The 2775-nt window shown below is 43.4% G+C and overlaps 1 protein-coding gene across 1 annotated transcript; it reads left to right on the forward strand.

The window, feature by feature from the left end:
* Nucleotides 1–258: 258 nt before the first annotated feature.
* On the forward strand, nt 259–2430 carry LOC139011405 (disintegrin and metalloproteinase domain-containing protein 25-like). The gene has a single exon (XM_070416949.1). The coding sequence runs from the start codon at nt 286–288 to the stop codon at nt 2428–2430; it is 2145 nt and encodes a 714-aa protein (XP_070273050.1). The 5' UTR covers nt 259–285.
* The last annotated feature ends 345 nt before the right edge of the window (nt 2431–2775 follow it).

Below are 2775 nucleotides of genomic sequence, written 5' to 3' on the forward strand. Positions count from 1 at the left end.
ATTTATGAGTAAACAGGCAAATGCATGCAGTGCACTGAGTCTTGTCTGGAGCCAAACACTAGCTCATTTTTAACCCTTTGCTACCACCTGAAACTTATAACCTCCATCTCTGTCTCTGCTCTTCATTTTTACTTTTTTTTTAGTGTTGCTTCTCTGATGATGTGCCTCTCCCAGAAGTCAAGATAAAGGTCAGCACTGCATAGAGCCAGCGCAGATGGAGGAGACACAGCAGTGATGCCCTGCCCTTCTTTCCTCTCACCAGTGGCTGCATAAGGTGGCTCCATAATGGCTATGAGTGAAGCCTTGGTGCATGTGAAGGTAATTCTTCTTCTGCTCTGGCAGGGGGTGTTTCTGTTTCTTTCTGGATGGTCCCAGATTGGGAACTCTCAACGTAATGGTCCCCCAGAAGTGGTGATTCCCATGAGGCATGCCAGCAGCATGATGCCTCCGGGCTGGCTCACTTACAGCCTGTATTTTGAGGGGCAGAGACACATTGTGCACATGAAGGTCAACAAGCATTTTCTATCCAGACAATTCCAAATATTTACCTACACAGACCAGGGAGCTCTCCTTGAGGACCAGCCTTTTATCCAGAATGACTGCTACTATCATGGTTACGTGGAGGGGGACCCAGAATCCCTGGTTACCCTCAGTACCTGTTTGGGAGGTTTGCAAGGAATAATACAAACAAATGACATTGTTTACGAAATAGAGCCCAAGAGACTTTCTACCACCTCAGAACATTTCATATATAAAGTGGACAGTGAGGCGACACAGTTGCCGCCCATGAGATGTGGAGTAACAGATGAAGAAATAGCAAGACAACTGAACTTTCCGGAGAGTGCTAATTTCACTTTGATGCAGAGTGGGTATGAAGGCTGGTGGACTCACAGGCGGCTTCTTGAACTGGCAGTGGTGGTGGACCACAATCGCTATCTTCATCACCAAAGTAACACCACAGCAGTGCAGTATGAAGTATTCCTTGTTGTCAATGCAGTAGATAATTTTCTGAGTTCACTGGATGTTGATGTGGTTTTAATGGGAATTGAGGTCTGGACTGAAAAAAATCTTATTACAATAAATACCATACGTGGTCTCCTGAACGATTTTTCCACATGGAAGATAACTAGCTTGAATAACCGCATTCCCCATGATGTTGCACATCTTTTTGTAAAGCATGACTTTGGTATTACTGTTGGCTTATCTTATATTGGAAGAGTGTGTGACTTTCGTCTTAATTGTGGAGTTGATAGTTTTATGAGTGATAGCTTGTATGATTTTGCATATACAGTGTCACATGAGATTGGGCATAATTTGGGTATGGATCACGATGGACCAACTTGTACATGTGGACATAAAGTCTGTATAATGTTTCCAGACATAGAAAATGCAACTAGATTCAGCAACTGCAGCTACGCTCGCTTCATGGACACTGTTGCAAGGCGAAATTGTATGTATGTGTCATCAAATACAGGGGACATCTTCACACTTGCACGGTGTGGGAACAGTGTGGTTGAAGAAGGAGAAGAGTGTGACTGTGGCGCTTTACATTTGTGTATAGAAGATCCGTGCTGTGAGTCCAACTGCAATCTCAGCCCTGGGGCTGATTGTGCTTCTGGGCTTTGTTGCAAAGACTGCCAGATCCTGCCCACAGGCGAAGTTTGTAGACAAGAGGAAAATGACTGTGATCTCCCAGAGTGGTGCAATGGGACATCCTACCATTGTCCAGAGGATCTGTATGTGCAGAATGGGATGCCATGCAAGGGCGGTGGGTACTGCTATGAAAAGAGATGCAATAACCGTGAAGAGCAGTGTAGGAACATTTTTGGCAAAAAGGCCAAGAGTGCAAATCAGAGTTGCTACACAGCAATGAACACCAGAGGTGACCGTTTTGGGAACTGTGGTTTAGTGAACGCTAAATATATAAAATGTGACATCTCAGATACCTTGTGCGGGAGGATTCAGTGTGATAACGTGACAGAACTTCCCCTTCTGAGAGATCATTCTACTGTGCATTGGACTCATTTCAATGGCGTCACCTGCTGGGGTACCGACTACCACTTCGGGATGACCATACCTGACATTGGTGATGTGAGAGATGGGACAGAGTGTGGGGCAGAACATGTCTGCATCAAAAGGAAGTGTGTCCATAGGTCACTTCTGGTAAATGATTGCTCACCTGAGACCTGCAATCTGAAAGGAGTCTGCAACAACAGGCAGCACTGCCATTGCAACTATAAGTGGGACCCTCCCTTCTGCCTGGAAAAAGGCAGTGGAGGTAGTATTGATAGTGGGCCACCCCCAGGGAGGAAAGAGAATGAAAAGCACCAAGGAAAGCGTTACCTGCTACTATTTTGGCTTATTCCTCTTTTGATATTATTAATATGTTGGCTATTTTGCCTCTTAACTAGCATCTTAAGCAACTTCTAGGGGGAAAAAAAGGGAGAATGTTCCAACTTTACTTGAGAAAGAAAAGCAAAAAGTTACGATTAAAAAAAAATCGAAATGTATTAACATTCCCATGTATTAACTTTCAGTTGCCTTGCAGTAAAACTATGACAGTCAGTGGCACAGACCATTGACAAAAAATCTCCAAGATATTTTCTCATTCAGGATCATAAACATTAGCCATTAAAAATAAGCCAAATTTACTAATTCTGAACATATTTCAACTTCCCATTATTTTAAACAATTTTAGTAGTTAGTTTTTCATGGAACTGGTCTCTTTTTGTCTCTTGAGCAAAGGCACAGCTCATGGATTATTTGTACTTGTTT

This window comes from Myotis yumanensis, unplaced genomic scaffold, assembly GCF_028538775.1.
Source record: "Myotis yumanensis isolate MYYU_CA2020_CCGP unplaced genomic scaffold, mMyoYum1.0.hap1 SCAF_5, whole genome shotgun sequence".
In the NCBI taxonomy this organism is placed as follows: Eukaryota; Metazoa; Chordata; class Mammalia; order Chiroptera; family Vespertilionidae; genus Myotis; species Myotis yumanensis.